The sequence below is a fragment of the Hypomesus transpacificus genome, chromosome 3, assembly GCF_021917145.1.
Source record: "Hypomesus transpacificus isolate Combined female chromosome 3, fHypTra1, whole genome shotgun sequence".
Lineage (NCBI taxonomy): Eukaryota > Metazoa > Chordata > Actinopteri > Osmeriformes > Osmeridae > Hypomesus > Hypomesus transpacificus.
Genome location: NC_061062.1, coordinates 13,618,859 through 13,640,081, shown reverse-complemented (window position 1 = coordinate 13,640,081; position 21,223 = coordinate 13,618,859). Strand labels below are relative to the sequence as shown.

Sequence of the window (21,223 nt, the reverse complement as noted above, 5' to 3'; positions counted from 1 at the left end):
ACGTTGCCAATGGTCGTCAAACCATTATGGCGTAAACACCTACTTTCCACCACATTTCAGTCAGCATGAAGGGGATGACTGTGATTAGCATACTTTTTTATAATTCTGGCCTGAATAAATAAGTTGACAATTTTCTTCTCTGTTGATGGAAGATTTTATGTCAGTGAGAGGCAGAGCTTTCACCATACATAAACCCACGAGGGGAGTCAACGAAGTGTTGGAGAATCAGGAAGAGAAATCATTAAGATCTTCTTTCCGTGATGCAGTGTGAGGTTATTGATCTTGTTTGGTTTCCTGTTGTTTTGTGGTTCCTCTTTAGTATCCAGCTGACTAACTAACCGGAGCCCTAATGAGCTGGATCTGCAGGCTGTCTGTCTGTCAGGCGCTCGATTGATGGCAGCCTGGAGCGTTAGCATTGGCCACATTAGCTCTTACAGGTCACAGAGCCACATGTGGCTTAATGAAGGTGTGGTCAATGACTGGGTCGAAATGATTGGAAACTCTGGAGACAAACAGAAGGGTGATTAAGTGTTCTTCAACGATGGATATACCATACGGCTGCCTCCGCTTGTGTTAATTTACCTGCTCTCTCTGTTGGAGAATGGGCTGTCCATCCTCCCTTAAGGAAGGAGTAAAGCAGAGACAGATTATGACAAGAGGGAGAACCACTCAGACACAAAACCCAGAGCAGGACTTCACCCTGAGAATTCCTAGGTAGCTGAACAGTTTTCTTCTTGCTCATGTTTCCAATTGACCCTGGGTTGATTAACATTTGAAAATACCGTCAAGTACTGTACCTTCTGTATGGGATGATCTCGATTATCTTACTCAGTGAAGGGAACACTGTGGACTTGTCTCATAACATTATGTAAATTAGGCCTCAAGCACTTCTACCTGGTCAGAGTAGTTTTTTTGACCTTGAGCTTCAGTCCAGCTGCAGGTGAAATGTACTCATCCATTTTAGATGGAGGTAACGGTTTATTATTGATGAGGAGACAGAAAAGACAGAGATAATACTATGAAGACAGACAGGAGACAGCTACAGAATGGAACTCTCCGAGTGACATCCTGCCACCTCCTGTTACGGTAATTCAACGTTAGGAAGACATATACTGGTCAGTGAAGAGCCTGTAGGAGCCACAAATAATTTGCATGCCCTCAGCCTCTATCAGACATAACCAGTTAGGAGCTGACAGTGACAATATGGTAAGAACTGCATTTCCTGGTTCTAAATGTTTAAGGCATATTTTCCGGCACAGATTTGTATTTATTTATAAATAATTAAAAGCTCCCTTTACCGTAAGAACATTCTCCATTCATAGTACTATCAGTGTGACAATCCAAGCACGATCTGGGCCTGGCCTCTGCTGTGAATTCTCATAATTTATCTCTTGTCTCATTACTGTAAATGACAACATTTTTTCTTCTCCAGTTTATTACCGTCTCTCAGGAATAGCGGCATTTGACTGCGTTCTGACAGACCATTTTTCTTTGTGTAAATGCCTCTTGAATCTCTTTCTCTCTCCGCTGTCCCTGTATGCTGTGCTAAGTTTTTGGATGTGGTCCACCATGCTGCCACCAGGCAGAATGACACGTTATACTTACAGTAATGACTCCTCTTACACTGCTCTTAAGTGTAAGCATCAATCTAGCTGGAGAAAGACATCGAGAGAAGAAGAGGAGAAGATGGGGTAGGGGAGAGAGAGAAAGAGTGTGTGTGAGAGTGTGTGAGAAAGAGAGAGGTAGAGAGGGTGGGGTCATCTATCTTCCTATCTGTCTATCTTTAGCAAACACCATAGCTCATTGAGCCACTGCAATGTGTTTTACAATGGCTCCCCTGATGGCAGTATTGATTAACTCTACACTCAAGCCCTGTTTCTCCTGCAATGAACATTTGTGATCTATAACATCTGCTGAGAGCTCTGAGTTTTACCGTTTTTGAGTGGCCTAATTGCATTGAGCATTGCATTGCATCATGCAAACATTTCTCTCCAAAGCACACTCACGTTTTGACTCTCCCGAAATGAGTAGGCACACTCGTCACGCACACACACACACATTTACATTTAGTCATTTAGCAGACGCTCTCATCCAGAGCGACTTACAGTAAGTACAGGGACAATCCCCCCCGAGGCAAGTAGGGTGAAGTGCCTTGACCAAGGACACAACGTCATTTGGCACGGCGGGGAATCGATCCGGCAACCTTCTGATTACTAGCCCGACTCCCTCACCGCTCAGCCATCTGACTCCCTCCACACATCCAACTTCGGCTAAGCTGGTCGGTTGTCTCTCTGTGTGATCTCTTCCATCCCCAGCTGAGCCTTGTTCAATATTTCAGCAGTGACACACTGAGACTGGTGTTTCTAGACCAAGCGGTACAGGACTAAAGTTGGCCAGGAACGACACAAAGGGATCGTATGCGCGTCAAACAGAACAAAGCTTTTATGAGTAGTAATGTGTGTATGTGGGTTTGTGTACCTGGGCTGGTGTATACTGTAGATTATGTGTGTGGGTGTGTGTGTTTGTGTGTGTATTGTGCTGCAGGAGTGTGAGTCCAGAAATAATGTGGTGATCCAGATCTGATCAGGATGATGACATCAGTAGGACAGAGATGAACAGCACTTTCTCTAGCTCATGGCTAGACCGTAGACCCTCCCCCTTTCCCTGTTCTACCTTCTCTGTCTGCCGTCTCTTATCCTTTCCTGCTTTTACCCTTATTTCCTACCCCATCCGACTCACTTATACCACCTTCTCCCAATGTCCCCTCTTCTCCTCTTTCCATCCAGTTTGTTTCCTATTGATGGATTGCTTTATCCTGCCTGTGCGCGTGCCCACCCTCAACCCCACCCCCATTGCTTGATGGAAACCGAAACATAAGGCGACATTAAGATCTGGCAGAACGACAGACTTGAAGAACTCCCCTTCTTCAGAAATGCTTCAAATACGCTCCGGATGAAGAAAAATTCATTTTTTTTATACTTCACGAAAGTAGCTCTCTAACCTGGCACAGAATATGAGAGCTGAGCTGATGTCTGTGAGAGACGTCCTTCATTAGCCCTCAGACTGACACCAATTGCTTAGCGATGACTGAAGACAAAAAAAAATCACTTTTTAATTTGCAATCTGTCTGTAGTTAGGGTAACATGGTATTGGATTGAAGACTAATGAATTTGCTTGCGTCTAGATGTGTAGAAACGTAAACTGTAGATCCCTGGTGGTCCCATTAGTTTGTAATAAACCGTTATCCATATGAAGTCCTTCCGAAGGTTTCATTATAGTGTCCGAATGTTCTCTTCTCTCAGCCTGCCAGAGGTCTACCTTAGAGTTCGGACAAAGAGCACTGTGAAGAAACATCCAGAAACACACACACAAGAACAAACACTCACCCATACTCTTATACACCCTCTTAAACTGTCTTTATACTGTCTCAGTCCAATTTCCTAAACTACTCTCTCTCCCTTTCTCTCTCTGTTTCTCACACCCTCTTTCTCTCTCCCTTCCTACCCCCTTTTCTTTCTCCCCCAGATCATTTGGAGTCAGGGCCTGCTGTATGGATTTGGCCCGGGGTTCTCTTCACTCTCCAGACCCCTTCACTCTCCATCCCTTCACATCCCTGTTTTCACTCGTCTCTCCTCACATCGTTTTTTCCCATCTTTCACAGCCCTGTCTTCAGATACCCTCAGTGTTCCGCCATTTCCCTCAACAGTACTCCATCCTCCATTTGGGTAAAGTCTCCTCCAGAATTGTGGAAATGGATCACTCCACAGAGATATCCCCATCTAATGGGATAAGCATCCGATGTCTTCGATTCAGGACATTTTATGTTGTGATTTTCCCTAGGTTAGAGCCTAACAAAGACCAGCAGTGTGTGTCCAAAGGGAAATTAATTCAAGCCATTTTATTTGGCTCGGTCTTTGCCCTCAGAGCAAGACCCAGCACGACTACCTCTGATGTTCAAACCCCCACACACACATACACATAAACTGGGGTGAGTTTCATGCAGTGAGGTGACCTGTTATATCAGTTGACTTCTTGTTTGTATAATCAGCACAGTGTCATGTGATCTCCGACCCCTATATGTAGTCTCCAGAGGGAAAACGGATCTGCTTGGCCTTTAGCTACCTGTCAACAGAGTCTACAAAACAAGCTGTTTAACAGGACATTATATTCATTTATTCAACCTTATTCATGTATTCAACCTGTTTCACAGAGAAAGAGTGAAAATTGAAATAAAGAGAAAGAGATGTGTAGTGGACACATAGCGAACTTGTGAAAGAGACAGAGAAATGGGATGACAGAGAGGCAAAGAAAGAAAGTAGGATAGACAGAGAAGATAAACAAGACAATGATATTGGCCTCAGTGAAAGTGTACAAAGCCCTTTGAAGCATTTATGTTTGTACAGTGTTGCAGTATACAGCCTCTCCAGCATCTCTGTTTGTACAGTGTTGCAGTATACAGCCTCTCCAGCATCCCTGTTTGTACAGTGTTGCAGTATACAGCCTCTCCAGCATCTCTGTTTGTACAGTGTTGCAGTATACAGCCTCTCCAGCATCTCTGTTTGTACAGTGTTGCAGTATACAGCCTCTCCAGCATCTCTGTTTGTACAGTGTTGCAGTATTCAGCCTCTCCAGCATCTCTTTTTGTACAGTGTTGCAGTATACAGCCTCTCCAGCATCTCTCTTTGTACAGTGTTGCAGTACAGCCTCTCCAGAATCTCTGTTTGTACAGTGTTGCAGTACAGCCTCTCCAGCATCTCTCTTTGTACAGTGTTGCAGTACAGCCTCTCTAGCATCTCACGCTCAAGGGGGGCAAGTCTTCACCACAGAAATATGATAAAGAGGCTGGTGTCATTTGGTCCAATTTATTTCACTCTCACTGATTAATTTGGCAGCTATCTTAAGCTCAAAGAACACATTAAGGAACAGGCACACAGAGTAGTATTCTGGGACAGTGAAAATCCATTGGAATCCCATTGTTTTAAACAGTGTGAATCACTGAATCAAAATAATGCGTCGGTTGCTTTGGAAAGTACCCAGAATTAAAAAAAAAAGAATGTTTATCCATGCTGCCTTTCCAGCCTTTGGTCCTGCATTACCAATCCCAAGAAAACAATGATTTGCTGGTTACATGTGGTTGAGTTGAACATCAGCAGCACTGAGTCTGGATGGGAGGAGACAGACACTGGCAGGCCTAAACAAGCCTGTCTGTCTTGAACTCTTATTAAATTAAACATCAAGCAAAAACAGTTTCCTGTTGACAAGGACACTTGTGTAGCCTGACAATGATAATCAAGTCAGCTAAGGGATGTATGAGTGATGCAGGGACAACAGCAGACAGCCAGTCTGTAGGCTTGTTGTGATGTAGGATAGACTATTTCTAACTGTATTTAAACTGTATTTAAACTGTATATACTCATTTGAAGCACTTACTGTACACCTTAATGGATGATTGGCCATTCATTTCTGCACTTGACAGCAATTGATCACATCATCACAATCCTTTGTTTTGTCAACAAAAAAGCCAATTGAGAATTACCTCTGCGCGCCGTAATATTCACAACAGAGTTTTTAGCCCAATGTTGGCCCTTTAGGGAAAAACTTGAATTATCAAAATACGTACAAACCTGAAGTTCTACTGTCTGTGTGATCATAGTTGTGTTGAGGTGATGTCATCATGGGCTGTTCCCTTATGATTCAACACAGAAGACTTCGACCTGAATGACATTTCCACATTATTCTCAATTGGTGAGACAATGGAGCCACTGTAGAGGTGATAAGACTGGAGTCTGGCAATCAATAATAAGCTTGTGAATACAGAAAAACTGTTGTTTTTTTCTTCCATCCATTTCAACGCATTATGTTTTCCGACTGCTTCAGACCAGGCTTAATGAAATAACAGGACTTTTTTCCCCTCTCCATACATAGCCAGATCTGATAGGAAAGTTATGAAGTTGAAAGCCATGTGCAAAACTGGGAAGATGCCAGGAACACTGATGTGCCGCTGTTGAGCAGCCTCCATGGCTGTGATAGTCTATGCATAGCTCAACTTTCTGTCAGGGGTGTTTGTACAGTGCAGTATGTATTTATGTAGGAATGTGAATTGAATAAGACAAAATGAATGAGAATACTGTATGATATCCAAATGTTATCCAGATTGCTCCCCAATACAGATGTCCACATCCAAAGTGTTGGATTGTCAGGATAGCAAAGTTGAATGACATTTAAGTAGAAACAACTATTCAAAAATATCAACAAAATGCCATACCTCAGTCAACAGTGAGTAATTTTAAATGTCTGAATAATTTTATTGCAATACTATGACAATTGAGCAGATGAGTACTATTTCTCTTCACATTCTCAAAGCTAAATTACACTTGTTTAGTTAGACAGATCAGTGGTTGACTGTGTTGACTGTGAATGACTGTGTCTTGCTGTCAAAAAATGCTCATCTGCGTCCTGTTGTTGATGGTGTTGGGTCCAGGAACAAGGTGATCCACAGCTTGCAGGGTCGGGCCAGGCCGGTCTCTCATCTCTGTCAGGCACAGTGGAGCTCACTTACAGATGGTGTAGGTGATGCTCTGTACCCTGGATGACGTAACGCAATGGAACATGCTGTGAGTAATAATGAAGGGGAGCCTAGGTGTCCTGGGTATGACAGAGAAGCTTTGCTGTGGTTGTCACCTCCTCATCATTTCACAACCCATGTGTGAGGGAAATACACTGTCTGGATGTCATGAATGGGTCAAGTTCTACTTAGCAAATCCCTGTCATCTTCTGAATACAGAATTCTGCATGAGACTAGATTCCGACAATTCTGTAATGCACAAAGAACCTCACAAAACCTTTTTGAATTGTTCCATGGTTCCGTCTGTAGATTGTTGAATATAGAGAGAGTGGTGAGTCTCACACACACACAAACACACACACACAAGTCTCTCACTCTCCCACTGCAACATTTTCATAGCAGGTTTGTCGCTGCCTTGGGAATCAGGCTTCTCAATGAAAACACATCGTAAATCAAACCCGAGATATTGGGTGAATTGAAAAGGTTATCTGGTTGTTGGTGACAGTGGTGATAATATTTGAGGTGGTGATTGTGATGGAAGTGATGATGGTGTTGGTTATAATGGCAGCAGTGTGAGATAAAGTCTGAGTGTATTCTCCAGAAAGCACACATGGTCACTGCACAGAGTTCCTGCAAGGTAGAGATGAGATGGGCCGTGACTGTCAGACACATCATGCCTCTTAAATTAAATCATTACAGAGAAACACAGACAAGATTTCAGTACTCAAAGACCTCTTCTGTCATCCTTCCAGCTCTCCTCCTTATTTCCCTCTCCACTACTTCTTTCTCAGTTTACAAACAGATCATTTTTTGTTGTCTCTGGTCTGTATGAAATGTCACTTAAAGGTAGGGTCGGTAAGTTTTGCAAATACAACCAGTTTTTGCTTGGGTTTGAAAGGATTCAAACCAAACAATCCCACTCACTCTATTCAAAGCCACTTGCCCCAAAACATAAATGTGGTGTTAGACTTCTGCCGAGTGGTAGGTCTGTAGACAGGTATCCCATTCAATCATTGCATTGACGTAAAGGCACACCACAACAACATTACCAACCCTGTCTTTCATAAATCCTGAGACAAAGCATTAATTCTGAAGCCTATTGAAAGTAGCGATGCTATGGTAATTGAATCTTCTGATTTGATTTGAGATCATCCTGAGATACGGGGCCAGTCATAAGGAGGTCAAGATGGCACCATAAGAAGAGACCCCAGGCAATGGGGTAGAGGCTGAGTGGGAGGAGTGAAAGGAGGCAGTGTGTGGGATATAGGAGGCCGGGTGAGGAGGGAGTAGTGCTGGGTGAGGAGGCAGTAGGGCAGGGGTTGGGGGGAGAAGGGAAAGGTGAGGGGGAGAGTAAGGGATGGCTGGTCAGGATGAGACGAGGCAATGTGTGGGATGGAGGAGGCAGGGTGAAAAGAGACAAGAGGCTGGATGAGGGTGGAGAAGAGACAGGGTGAGTGGGGAGAGGGACTGGGTGAGGGGGAAGAGGGACTGGGTGAGTGGGGAGAGGGACTGGGTGAGGGGGAAGAGGGACTGGGTGAGGGGGGAGAGGGACTGGGTGAGGGGGGAGAGGGACTGGGTGTGGGGGGAGAGGGACTGGGTGAGGGGGGAGAGGGACTGGGTGAGGGGGGAGAGGGACTGGGTGTGGGGGGAGAGGGACTGGATGAGGGGGGAGAGGGACTGGGTGAGGGGGGAGAGGGACTGGGTGAGGGGGAGATGGGGCAGGTGAGGATGAAGAAAGAAGAGACATTCGGTTGTTCCTGATCATCCATGAGGTCAAATTCCTGAAATCCTTCCAAAGCTGTTCTTGATTAAACTTGCCTAGGCAACGGGTGCTATAGAACCTCTGCAACTTATTAAGATACTGGAGTTGAATGATTTACTGTAGCCTACCTTAACATAATAAAACGCAATTCAAGACACCCTGAGAAATGACCTCCAGCTGTATATGTAGGCTCAGTTTCTCATCCTCTGCCGACTTCTCGGATGATTGTGTCTGAGACGCAACTGATGTGTGTGTAACCATACATACACACACAGGACGGTTTAACAGACATAGCTGTCTCCTTTGATCGCAGGATCTCTACATATTAATCATTCATCAAGCAGGACAGAAGTCTCCAAGCACTCTATGTAAAGCACTTTGAGCTGCAATTCTTGTATGAAAAGTGCTATATAAATAAAGTCTTACTTATTTACTTACTCTATGAAAAACACATGTCGGAGACAGACGTGGAAGTCAGATTGCAGACCAGGCATGATGAACTGAGACATGGACATAGGCTTACAGGCCTTCATTCACCTCCTAAGGAAATCTTTAGAAAACGAAATGTAACATTTAAGTTGTATTATGACAGATGTATTTGAGAGTGAGTACTTAGTCTGTCACTACATGTTCAAGCATTTGAACTCGCTGGAATGTTGAGTTGATCATATGTTGTTATTGTTCCATTGAGATATTGCTTCTTCGTAAACGTATTTTCCAGAAACATTTGTTTCAGTAAAATATAACTGAGTACTCTGAGTATTGTCTGCCAATCAAGTTTTTTTTGGGGGGGGGAATAAATAACTAATATTGTAGCAGGGAGAAAAGTATTTTGTCGTAAATGTAAAAAGCGACAGGGTCTTCTCAAACTGTAATGGACAGCTCTTATGCATTCAATTAGCAGACCCTTTTATCCCCCCCAAAAAAGGGAGGTTGAAACTTCCAATGCTTGTTTTGCAGTCAAATGTTTCACCAGCTAGCCATTCCCATCCCCTGTAGGGGTTTCAAAAGTATCAGCTCTGCACAGTATCTATCTCGTTTGACTGTAGCCTACTGAAGACGGTGTCCATTGTCAGTTAGTCCTAACTCTTCATCTTCATTCTAGAGGTTTACGTAGTGCATCAAAGCTTCACAAGCAGGCTTTAGGACCAAATGTCTGTGGGTCCTTAACTCTACATGGAGAGAGAGAGAGAGAGAGAGAGAGAGAGAGAGAGAGAGAGAGAGAGAGAGAGAGAGAGAGAGAGAGAGAGAGAGGGAGAGAGAGAGAGAGAAAAATAAATCGCCAGTTTTAGTTAAGCCCTTGAGGCTGCAGCTTCAGCATCACTGGAATGCATCACAGCGCCTGGGTCGAAGAGCTGCACTAAACGGCGAGCGCACGTGAAACCAACTGATTCCGAACTGGGAGCGTGTTTCGGTTGTTTCCCAAACTGCATGGATGTGGACGTAAAGGTGGTAGAAGAAGCTTCGTCCCAGGATCCTATATAGACGAGTCATGGATTATTTTATAGCTTTCAGCGTATTGATAGGTGAGCAGCTGAAATTACGCAATTTTGCATGAAATATGATCAACCGAGTCACGAAGGGAATAAAGTCAGTTTCTGAAATCTTGACACGGTTAAGGTATTTCTGGTACAAACTTTTAAAAAACTTGATGATAAAGTGAATGTTTTTCGGGTGATTATTCTCCTGAAATTGAATGAACTCCGTCTTATTTTTATCGCGCCATTAAACTCACGAGTTCCAATTCATTAAGAATCCAGCGTGAAACCAAGAACTTGAGGGCCGTGTAATTCACCCAAAATACATCCTTTTCTGCGATAAATTGGTATCGATTTCAAAACGAATTTCTCTCCTCAAAGATATTTTAGTACTTGGTCCGTGGGAAAGTGAGAAAAACTATGTAGCTTACTCGCACCAAACGTAGGACACACAAACAATGTTTACGCTTCAATATATTACATCTACTCTTAATCTAGCCTACACCGATCAAGTGAAAAGGATGCCTAAAAAGCAGTTTATTTGTCCTTTCAAATGCGCCACTTATAGGCCTACGCACACATTCTCAATTGTTGTCTATCATTTCAAATGAATAAAAAGTGATAGTTTAGAATATTTGGGTGCCAGACTTTAATGAAATGTTGTACTTAATTTACTCATTCATGCCGGAAGTTTATTCAATTCAATTCGATCTGAATACAACCATGAACACTGATTTGTCGTCAGCTCGCCTCTGCCGTGCTACGGTCGCCAGTGGTTGCAGCTGCACGAGCGCTGCCAGCATTGGGCTTCTGTATCTAACACACTTGTAATTTTTTGGGCAAACTGTATCAAACTGTCTTGGAAAAAAACAAAACAAATCTAATTGGAAAGGATGTAGGCTGAAACTAAGTCACATATATGGACAATTAAATGTGAGTTATATACATATGCATATTAGTGATATTATGGACACAGTGGTGTCCATATCAACACCTTCACATTCTGAAACATACATTTGCTATGCATTTAAATATATCAAAGGAAAACACCAAGTAACACAGAATTCAGACACGAAAAAGGACAAGCTACGAGCTCAATTGGCTCAAACTCCTCACATGGAATTGATTATCTCTTCTCCTTCCTTATATAATTCTAACGTTTAGAGACGTAGGCTTCCTGTATGAATCTCAGATCTTTAGTATGCAACCCGGCAACCCCACCATGGCTAGTATAAAACCTGGCAGCAGGAGACTGCTGTGAGGACCACAGTGTAGCCGTACAGTACGGGTTTGAGTGTGACTGCTCCTTTGTTTGGGGTCAGACTTTTGCTTTTAGTAAGATTGAAGAAAACCAACACAGCAACGAGGATGGACCTTACAACCTGATTTGAGGTTACAGTCGAGTGGTGACACAATCATTGATTCATGAGAATACGACTTTGGAGGCTCTTATGAAGGGGAAGGGTTCAGTGTCTTGGACTGGATTGTGTTGTAGGCCTCTAAGGGTGTGTAATGGAGGAAGGCAAATAAACGTATCAAATTGTCATCTCAGCAAGAGTATTTGCATTTGACGAGGGCCCATTTGACCCAAGTCTGGTGAGTGTCCATGTCTGATCTAGTGGTGAAACTAGCTGGAATCAGAAAACGACTCAATCACTCAACTCCTTGAGACTGCATTCTCCTTGAGATGTTCATTTTATTTGATCTCTACACCCCCTCTGGTTTGCTAGTGGGTCTCTCTCCCTTTAAGCACTTCTGTTGAAGTGTTCTATGAAGAGAGAGTACCTGCAATACTACATTTCACATCCATTCACACTTTGAAAGGCCACATGTAGAAAGATCAAATGTGATTTGTTTTTCATTTGTTGAATTCAGTGGAGATAAGATGACCCGTAAAGCAAAGCAAGTCTACTAGGCAGTGTGGCATAACTGTATGATAGTGTTACTTAGAACTTGAGGTCAATCTAGAGTAACCCTGCAGTGACTCCAGTCTCAAATGTGGAAAGAGTGGACTGGTTAATTGATTGGGTTTGGCTAACAAGGTATTGATTTCACAGAAGCCCTAAGCTGCTTGTTAGCAGACTTTGTACTAATGCAGTGCGTGATCTTGCCCTAGCACGGTCACATTCTATTGACACTGAAGGTCTGTCGTTTCACTGAAGGGAGGGCTTTTTGGAGAGTGCTGTAGGTGTTTGTGGAGCGTATGAGGTGGCTCTGAGATTAAGACGTATAAGCCTGACAGTTACCTCTCCTCCTGGGTCAGTGATACAAACGGTTCTGTGGTTGGAGTTTTGAAGAGCTACCTGTCTTTTTTCAGGGTTCTACATGGACATGCCTCATCCTGATTAGGTTATCTAAGAATGTCTTCTTCTGGGACTCATCAAGGGACTTTCTTGAGTGTGTCTCCCTGTGGGAAACGTGTCATTTCCTGGGTATGTCTATTTGGAAGTTACCCTTCCTTTCCTAGGTGTGACTCCTTCTCTTCCTGCTGTGTTAGATGTTAGATCCAGCTCTAATTTCTGTTCTAATCAGTGTCAGGTCTGTCTTCTGACAGAATGGCCAGCTGGATCAAAGCCATGGCCATGATGTGTCCTTCACAGAAGAGTCAGATGAAGAACCAGCTGTGTCTCTGACCCAGCCAAGGTGCTTTAGCCCCAGACCACTAGTCTGTGCTAGGTGGCTTTCAGGCTGTGATTGAACTCATTGTGTATTTTATTTTGTCTTATCTGAATCCTTTTGGCACCCTAAGGACACATTACTCAGTGAAATCACAGATGGTCTTTGTTCATCTGACAGAATTGTCAAACGTTTATCATATCCCAATGGGTAACTTGAAAAATACGTTTTGAAATGATTATCATTATTTTACCTTTGATGTTGTATGTGGCTCAAGGTCGTTTTTAGAATATGTGACACAGATGGTACAGATGTTGATGATCTCTCTTTAGCTCGTCTCTACTATATTTCCCCCCAATTATAAGTGACAGCAACTTCGTTAATTATTGCCATTCCCATATGAAAGGATATCTGAATTGTAAATGATCTGACCTTCACTGACACCCTTTACAGAAAAGACATCTTAATCATAGGTCTCCCACAGGATTCTCATGTCTTACCAAGAAATTCACACCCCAAATCATCCTGATACCGAATGTTCAATTACCCGCCTTAAATATCAATACTATAACGGTGCCCTGCACTGCTGAGTGCTGCAGGTATCACAACGTGTAGCCTGCCAAGAAAGGGCTTTCACTGTAAGTTGTGCAACACGCCAGTAAAGTCTCAAATTCTAATGCAATTTAATTTAGAGCAATGGAAATAATCAATCTTGATTGGCTTAGCAAAGAGAGTGTAGAGGGAGCGGGGTCTGTTTCATAGCTCAAATATACATCAACACACCACTGCGGTGGCTATTGCAGTAGAGAAAATAGACCCAGAGTGTTTTCATTATGAGAAGTAAGCAGTATTTGTCTCGCTGCCATCTAAATATACATTTCTTCTCAAAGGACCAGCAGTCAAATTGCCAATACTTAATGAGATTGAGTAGTTAAGTCAATTCTATTGGCACATACTCAAACACAATGTGTTTGTATGTGTTTGTATGTGTTTGTATGCGGGAGTCAGATGGCTGAGCGGTGAGGGAGTCGGTCTAGTACTCAGAAGGTTACTGGATCGATTCCCCGCTGTGTCAAATGATGTTGTGTCCTTGGGCAAGGCACTTCACCCTACTTGTCTCGGGGGGAATGTCCCTGTACTTACTGTAAGTCGCTCTGGATAAGAGCGTCTGCTAAATGACATGTCCCTGTACTTACTGTAAGTCTGCTAAATGTAATGTAATGTTTGTGCATGTCTTCCTGCACTCATGTGTTCATTCTTAGTTCCATTCATGTCCCTGTCTCTGTCTCCTGCAGTATGAAACATCTGTGGTCAATGTTTGGGAAAACAACTGTGGGTCTTGGGTCCAGATAGGCATGAACCTCTTCAGACTGCTTTGTCACATGTGGAGAGCAGAATAGTTTCTTAGCAGTTGTCTGGCAGGGAGGCTTGGCTCTGAATGAAAACAGAACGTCTCAATGATGCTGAGGGGACACAGAAAGTACCGGAGTGTGTCCAGTATCAAGTATCCACAAATGCAAGTTGGATTGTCAAAGAAACCTGTTGACTTTTAGGGTAACTGTGTTTGCAAGTTTGTGCAGCAAATAGTGTATTTTCATATTGATGCATATTGATGCATATTAATGCGTATATGCAAATCTTTTTTTGGTTTTGTTAATTGCAAACATCTATACAAATCTATGTTTGTTTCACGTAAGTGGACTTGAACTAGAATGTAAATTCTGTAGCTCAGACCTGATCACAATACATGAAGAAAAGTCTTCCACCGTGCAATGGGTTCCAAATGTACATGCTATCAATGTAAAGTATCAAGAAGTAGTTATCATATAAACATTGAGACAGAAGAAAGCAGACAGACAGACAAACAAACAAACAGATAGCAACAGACATACAGACGGACAGACATACAGACAGACAGATAGCAACAGACAGACAGACAGACAGACAAACAGATAGACAGAAGGAAATAAAAACATACATACATACAGACAGATAGACAGAGACAGGATGTGTGTGAGAGAATGTTGTGGTTTTTCAGCGTAAAAGGAGAGGTACAGCGGCCAAGCAGACCTTAGCGAGCGTATCTCATTTAATCCAGACCAAGCTGCAACCAATTAAATGATGAATTGAATTATAGGGCTTAATTATGTTGGAAATGCCAGGAGCCTGCTTCATGAATGGGCCCTCAGAAGTGTTGCAGTAAAGGAGCAGTGTTTTAGTTTTACAGCGGTTCACATAGGCCAGTCTCTGAGTTTCTTCTTGACCATGCTGTTTTGACCAGTGGGGCAGACAGATACTAGCAGGTGCCACTGTCCTGTTACTTTGTGACAAAAAAAAAACCCCAGGGACTATACTTGCTTCACCACCCGAGGGTGAGCGGATAGCGTGTGTGTGTGTGTTGGTGTAACAATGGGTTATTGGGATAACACAATTTTGAATTGAACTGAATTGTGGGTCCTCACAAGACGATGAAAAAAACGATGTGTCCCTGCAGGCCCAGCATATGGGAGGTACAGGTAGAGCCACTAATATCACCAGCCCTACTGAGCGTGACAAACCAGGACAAAACCTATTTCCTCTGAGACTCTGGCTATATCCTGTGTGTCACTGTCCTGTCTGCCCCAATCCCCAAATTGGGATGTCAGCTCTCTTGTTAGACAGATTGATCTGGTGAACAGCATCAATTTTCACTCTGGACCATGCTGCAGGAGTGTTTCTGCTTGTTGATTGGACGAGGGCAAGGGTGCATTCAGAAGGCACTAAACAAAGATGATTTTTGTGAAATTGAACACGTCCTCCCGAGGCGGCTTCTCAAACTAGTCCGTACCTACTGTGGCCTGTACTTAGTATGTTCTCTGTTGATGATATCCTAAACAACGGACTAGTAACATTTTCCTGTTCTGAAAGCAGTTCATCTGGAACAAAGACAAAAATAACACCTGAAACATAATTGTGTGTGGTGGCAAGAGACAGGCAGCCAGCTAAATAGACAAATGAGCAGGCAGAAGAGAGAGAGAGAGAGGGAGAGAGAGAGAGGGGGAGAGAGTGAGGGAGGGAGAGAGAGAGAGAGAGAGAGAGAGAGAGAGAGAGAGAGAGAGAGAGAGAGAGAGAGAGAAAGAGAGAGAGAGATAGAGAGAGGGGGAGAGAGTGAGGGAGGGAGGGAGGGAGAGAGAGAGAGAGAGAGAGAGAGAGAGAGAGAGAGAGAGAGAGAGAGAGAGAGAGAGAGACGGAACGTTTCCGGTGGAATTCGTTTTGGAATTCATTCTTTGTTATCATTGGTTGGTCTCTGTTGGTTCAGTCTTCCTTGACTTCCCATAGGGGTCTTGAATGTCTCTGGCAGAGATCCTAACCCCATTCTCAAGCACATACATTGACAAGGGTTTGTTAGTGTCTCTGCCTTGAGAATTTAGTTGGGGTTAGACCAACAGCATGTTGTTTTTCAACCTGTTATTAGAGCTGGTGCAGTTCTACATTGATGGAAAGGATGATAAACATAATTTTTGGATTGAAGGATAGAGAGGGTTCCGTAATCAAGCAGCCAATGTGATCATGGATTGACTGACAGAATTTTAATTAACTTACTGTTAATTAAATATAGCAAAGGTCCAAGGTCAAGAGCTCAGGTTTGCTTGGATTAGAAATAACTGAAATTAGTATTGCTGCCAAAATGACAGTCCAGAATATAGTATTATAACCCATGACACTCCACTTCAGAAGATGGTTCTGTACTGCTGTTGACCTCTGATTCAACCATGTAACACTCAATTAGACTACAAACAAATGACATGTGTGTGTGTGTGTGTGTGCAAAAGAGTATGAAGCAAGCATAACATACCAGTGGTGTTTAAGAGTTAATGGGTGAGTGTCATTGTAATGGTGAGGCTGGATGATTTGTCAGTCCGCATATGTCAAACTGACTAAGGAGCCGCACAGATGTGTGTGTGAGAGAGAGGTAGAAAGGTAAGGTGGAAGGTGCATGTGAGTGTTCTATGAATCATTCATTCCTGAAATCCAATCCTAGCCTAAAAAATCATATCTGGTTTGTATTCAAGGTCAAACAAGCTACTTTGCGATAGAGAACATGATTGCTGCAAAGATGACCACAAAAATCATGTGTTTATGAAAAAAAGAAGTTGTTGTAGTTCCAGCTGAAAACGGCACACAGGTAATCAGCATCACTTTCTAAGCTTTGTTCAGCTCGACCAGTTGAAGTTGCTGATCTTCTGACAGGTTGGCACAGAAGCAACTGTGGCCTCAGTATTTTTGAAGAAACAATTGACCTGTTGATCCAAACTAGCTTCTCAGGACCTGTTAGGCCCTACCTGTTTTTGAACTCAGAGGAGTCAGAAAACTGAAGGAGTTGTCAAGCTGTTTTTGGAGGACAGAGATCCTCCATCCTCATTGCTCTCCTTTAATTGCCCTTGCCTTATCACCAAGGTAACACTCCTCTCTAAAAACTGATGCAGATGTTTCAGTGGGGCTGTGTGTGTGCAGGTTTGTGTGTGTTTCTGTGTTCATGTATGTGTGTTTTGTAGGCAATGTTGCTGTTGGATGAGCAGGTTCCTACTTGGACCTGGTGCTGAGAGTTCAAAGTTAATGAAGCTGAAGCTGCAGACATGCTGGTGATGTTCATTACTTCAGCGTTACTTTGGAGGAACGATAAGTTCCATCATAAAGCTCATAAAGGGCCTAAAAAAGGCAAATGAACTCATCATCATAGATTACTCACTCTAAGTTTATTGGTTTTGTTTTATGGAGGTTGGACCTTTGTAGTTATGGCTTGCCCAGACATTCCATCTACTTTCTAAGGGTTTTCACATAAATGATACCCGATCATTCCGTTCCTGTTTGTTTTGTGTTGTGTAATTTAATTCTGTTAGGTGGTTTTTCTGTTTCCTTTTTTAGCAAAAGGGATCAAGTTGTAGCTGTGGGTTCAAGCATCTGCAGCACTCGCCCCCAACCCCAACGCACACACACAGACACAAACACACACTCGTCTCCCCTAGTGCCCTAGATCTGGTCTAGTGGTCTGATGGTGGTGTTTCTGTGATCCATTTTCTATCTCTGCCTCTTGTCCCATATAATTGTGCCTTTGGGTTTGGAAGATGCTTTTGATTACTTAGAAACTGAACATATTTGCGAGTGATTCATATAAAGCACTCTGTTCATCCAGTCCATTACTCGGTCTGGCTATGGCTGCACAGTGAAATACCAAAGAGAGCAAAGAGGACAGGAAGGTAGCTGGAGGGAGGTGTGTTTAACATTTAGGCTTACGTCAGCTGTCGTCATGCCACTGTTGTGCCATCTGTCTCCTAAGCTTAGTCTGTCTTTATTCATCGTCTTCTAAAGAGCGTTGTGTACATCTGGGTGTGAAATGGGCTGTGTAAAAAGCATTTTCCGTCAGCTCTGTCAGTGGGATTTACAGTTTCTGTACCTTGAAGGAAAATCTACTGTTAGTCTCGTTGTGGATGCAGGATGTAGCTTTTTCAAAGGGATTTTCAAGTTATGTTTTTTTGCAGAAAGGATCTGAAGAGAATGAAAAAATAATATTGTGAAGTAGATTAGATTATTTCTAACCTATGGGGTGAGAGTGCGGGGTTGGGTTCAAATACATACTGTGTTTACAGTAGTTTATCAGACCTCCACAAAGTTCAAGGAAGGTGTGAGGAAAAACTATACACATGCTATCAATTAAATACTTTCCAACCCTGAGAAGCCCTATTATCAAGAGTAAACAATCTAATTGTAACCTGGGTCTCTCTGATCTCCCTGACCTCACCCCCTCAGGCTCTACCTTTGAAGTTTGACTGGATTTGGAGGTTATGCGCAAGTGAGTGTGTCTGTCAGATATGCCATTTTGCTCCACATTCCTCATTCTGAGAGTATTGTGTAGACCACGGCTCCATCCAGTGCATATATATAGGGAATTGTCCAAATCTAGTTTTTCGTGTCTTTGAGCCAGTGTCCTCTCTAGTGGATGAGGTCTTACGTGGATCAAACAGGTGCAGTCAAAGGAGATTAATCGTTGAGAAGAGAGGAAAGGAGGGGAAAGGAGAGGAGAGGAGAGGAGGAAACAAGAGGAGAAAGGAGTTAAGAAGAAGAGAAGAGAGGAGAGAGGAAATGGAAAGAGAGGAGAGGACAGGAGAGAAAAAAAGAGTATAGGAAAGGAGGGAATGGGAAACGAGAGGAGAGGAGAGAAAGGATAGGATAGATAGGAGAAGGGCAGATGCGAAGTGGTGTTGGCCTGTAGGAGCAGTGTTGCAAAGAAAGCCCAGCTGTCTTTCTGTCAGACATCTGATGTGCTCCTTTGCCTAAGAGGACCACAACAGCTGCACCTGCAGACAGAAACCAGACACCAGACACCCATGGATTCTAACTCTCACACACACACACACACACACACACACACACACACACACACACACACACACACACACACACACACACACACACGCACACTCTGGAACAGTATCAATATTGCTCTAACTGCTCTGGTTAATGAGCCCAATCTTTCTTATCTCAGAGAATCTAATCTTACACTCCTGTAGAGATATTTCACAACGAAAAGAAAAGTCATTGCAAAGTGGTCAATTAAGATAAAGACCAGGATTTGACAGAACTTAGTTTGTCACACTTAACTAATTTTGTCAAGTAGTTCAGTAGCTAAAATATTAAACAAACAAAATGTTTAGAAAATGATATAATAGTCGACATTATCCAATCGAATGAGTCACCAAGACTTATTTTTCATTTAACGTGTGATAGAAGCAAATACTCAAGAATCACTGTAGCTACAATGTACAACCCTTAATCCAGAATTGATTGTCAAAATGAACACCCTAAAATGACTAAATGTAAATGTAACACCCAATCAAGGGCATAGTTTTGCATAGGGTCCATAGGGACTAGTCACAACCAAAGTTTGCAGGCTCGAGGGCACATTGGTTAACTTGGAAATGTATTTTTCACTTTTCTGGGCGACGAACATAGTACAGATTATTACACAAATTAGTTTTGCAAAACTCGAAAATTAACAAAATAATATATTTGCAAAACTCAGACCTACGCCCTTGCACCCAATCAATAGCTTTCCACTGACATCATAAAGATCACATGCTTTCTTGGGGAGGCTTGCAAGTACATTCTATTCTGGTATTGATAATTGTCCGTCTCCAGACTTGGGTCTCAATCTTTTTATAGGCAGCATCACCGTATCCGGATCAATTAAGAAGGCACCATGTCCTCTTTGTGTTCTGGTGGGCATTCAATCCTCATCACAGTCTGTTGTTATCAATCGGCCTTCAATAATATCACTGCTCCGGCCTCACCCATGTGACCCAGCCGGACACAGTTGACAACAGGCTGCCCATTGTCCTTCTGCCCCTCCTCAGAGATATCGGCATGACGCAGGACCCACGTTGGTGTGTCGATGGTGTCTGTTGTCTTCTGACCCCCTCTTTATGATCTTCCTGTTTGGTATCTTCCAAAGGCCCACTAATGGTCAACCACCCCCAGGGTGTTGATGATGATCATCTTATGTTCTGTTTCCGGTCATAAAGACAATCCTGTTTCTGTGTGACCATGTTTGTCACACTCTCAAGTGAAATGAAGGCGTTTCTAATTCTGTCAGTCTTTTCCATAATTAGCCTTTTCTTATCTGCTCAGTAGATTTACAAAACAAGTATTTCTGCTGATCTGCTTATTTGGGAGCCCAGATGTAAAGCGTACAGAACGTGTAGCCTCGAGCTTTAAAATGATCCGACAGGGATGAGAAAACACAAGTGTGCCTTTATTGAGGTGTTTATAGTTGGTGAAATTTTCCTACGCCTCCAGGGCTTTAGGAAACTGCTAACCCTCTCAGCCCAGATGGGAAAAATGACCCCAAATATTTTTCCCTGGAGATGAAAATATTCCTTGTTGTGCTTATTCTTAGCTGCCAACTGCTTCTGTTTAGTTCGGTTTTTGAATAGAAGCAATCTTTTCTTCATAATACTATTATTCTGTTTCTGTTATGTGTTTTATAATCTTTCAGTGTGTTGGCTTATCTGGTTTTACTGTAACTAGTCATGCTGAAGAAGCCTGGCTCTAACACGTATCCATGGCGTCCAAGGTGAAGCTTAATCATTGTCATCAGAGGGTCAGAGGTAGAGAAAGATGACATCCTGAATTTATGTTTGTGTGTGTATCTGGCAACCTAGTGCCAAACACAACATTTTAAGCTGTTTGAGGGGTCTTAACTTGTCATTAAGTTGCTGACCAGCTTTAAAAGCTGTGGCATTTTGTAAATTATTATCATAAATATGTCTTATTCCCAAAAAATGCTCAAGGTAACCCAATAAAGAAAAAAAAACTTTGTTTGAATATCATGTCATTTAATACCATTTTCCCAAACAATGTATACTCAATTGAACAGGTTTAAACAAAAAGAGCTTTCAGGTTACTGTAAAAGAACATGAGCCAAGTCATAAACCAATTTCATGCAACTTTAAGAAACAAATATCGAGTTGGAAGTATTCCAAGTCAGTATTACAAACAGCAATGAAGAGGTCTGTCTTCTCAGACAGTATGAAGCTAAACCAGGAGGGTTAAAGGTAAACTAAGCATTGTGACAAGTACCCACCAAGTCTGAGATGGAGATATTCTTCTTCTTTTCAGTGCTTGAAGGTATTGCAGCACAGATGCTCAGCCAGTGACATAAGGTTGAGCAGCTGTTTGTTGAGTCAGTGACGTCCCAAGTTCAGTCTAAATGTACATTTTAACTGAAGCAGCTTTATGATTATATATAGGGACAGGCCCTATGAT

General features: G+C 42.7%; 1 protein-coding gene across 1 annotated transcript in view; it reads left to right on the top strand.

The window, feature by feature from the left end:
• Nucleotides 1-9,613: 9,613 nt before the first annotated feature.
• Nucleotides 9,614-21,223, top strand: part of ltk (leukocyte receptor tyrosine kinase) — a 35,648-nt gene continuing 24,038 nt past the window's right edge. Inside the window, exon 1 of the mRNA XM_047018390.1 lies at nucleotides 9,614-9,853. Within this exon, the coding sequence (XP_046874346.1) occupies nucleotides 9,820-9,853 (34 nt within the window). The 5' untranslated portion in view covers nucleotides 9,614-9,819. The remainder of the gene's footprint in view (nucleotides 9,854-21,223) is intronic.